The sequence below is a fragment of the Penaeus monodon genome, chromosome 29 (genome assembly GCF_015228065.2).
Source record: "Penaeus monodon isolate SGIC_2016 chromosome 29, NSTDA_Pmon_1, whole genome shotgun sequence".
NCBI lineage: Eukaryota > Metazoa > Arthropoda > Malacostraca > Decapoda > Penaeidae > Penaeus > Penaeus monodon.
Window position 1 is genome coordinate 1396146 of NC_051414.1, and position 746 is coordinate 1396891.

A 746-nucleotide genomic window follows, 5' to 3' on the forward strand; every position below is an offset into this window, starting at 1 on the left:
AGATCAAATGGGTAGTACAAGGTAGGCTTTTCTTGGAAATTTAAATTGGTAAATAATGAGCTATTTAACAAGGGTTAATTGACATTCAAGCATTGAGTCTTGGAAATATAGTAAAATAAGTGTTTTTTGATTTCCCTTAGAATAGAGACCTCTGCAGTATCATTTCTTCCTGATACCATAAATGAGAAATGCCACTTTTTTTTAGCTTGTTTACTCTATAAAGAAAAAAAACATAGACTTTTATATTGATGTTATTCATAGTGTTAGAACTGGTATGTAGAAAGAATAGGTGCATAGATGGCATGCTGAAATCTCTTTGACTGGAGGGCAATAATAGTTGTACGTTCATATTGCCTATATTCATGGTGAAGACATTATAGAGATAAATTGTTTGAAGGATAGCTTGAGTAGATGGAATTTTGAAGCCTATTGCCAGTTTGAAGGATGAAATTTTTTTTTTTATGCAGCTTTTGTGCTATCTTTATATAAAAATATAACCATTTCCGCCCAGACCTTCACAAGAGGCTCAAAAAATTTTCAAGTGTTCCGGAGCCATGGAAACTGCAGCCATTAAGACTAAACTATTGGGCTTCGGCATGCAACTCCTGGAAGACATTGACCCGAATCCAGAGAACTTTGTGTGTGCTGCCATCATCCACACACGAACCCAACAGATTGGCTGCCTTCTTCGTCTTGAACCAAACCGCCAAGCTCAGGTCAGCCCCTCTGGAAATACACACTTAGGC

General features: G+C 37.0%; 1 protein-coding gene across 1 annotated transcript in view; it reads left to right on the plus strand.

Annotated features, from left to right (window-relative positions):
- Positions 1-746, plus strand: part of LOC119591885 (AP-2 complex subunit alpha-like) — a gene marked incomplete in the record, with an annotated part of 45360 nt that overhangs the window by 40413 nt on the left and 4201 nt on the right. Inside the window, 1 exon segment of the mRNA XM_037940628.1 lies at positions 512-716. Within this exon segment, the coding sequence (XP_037796556.1) occupies positions 512-716 (205 nt within the window).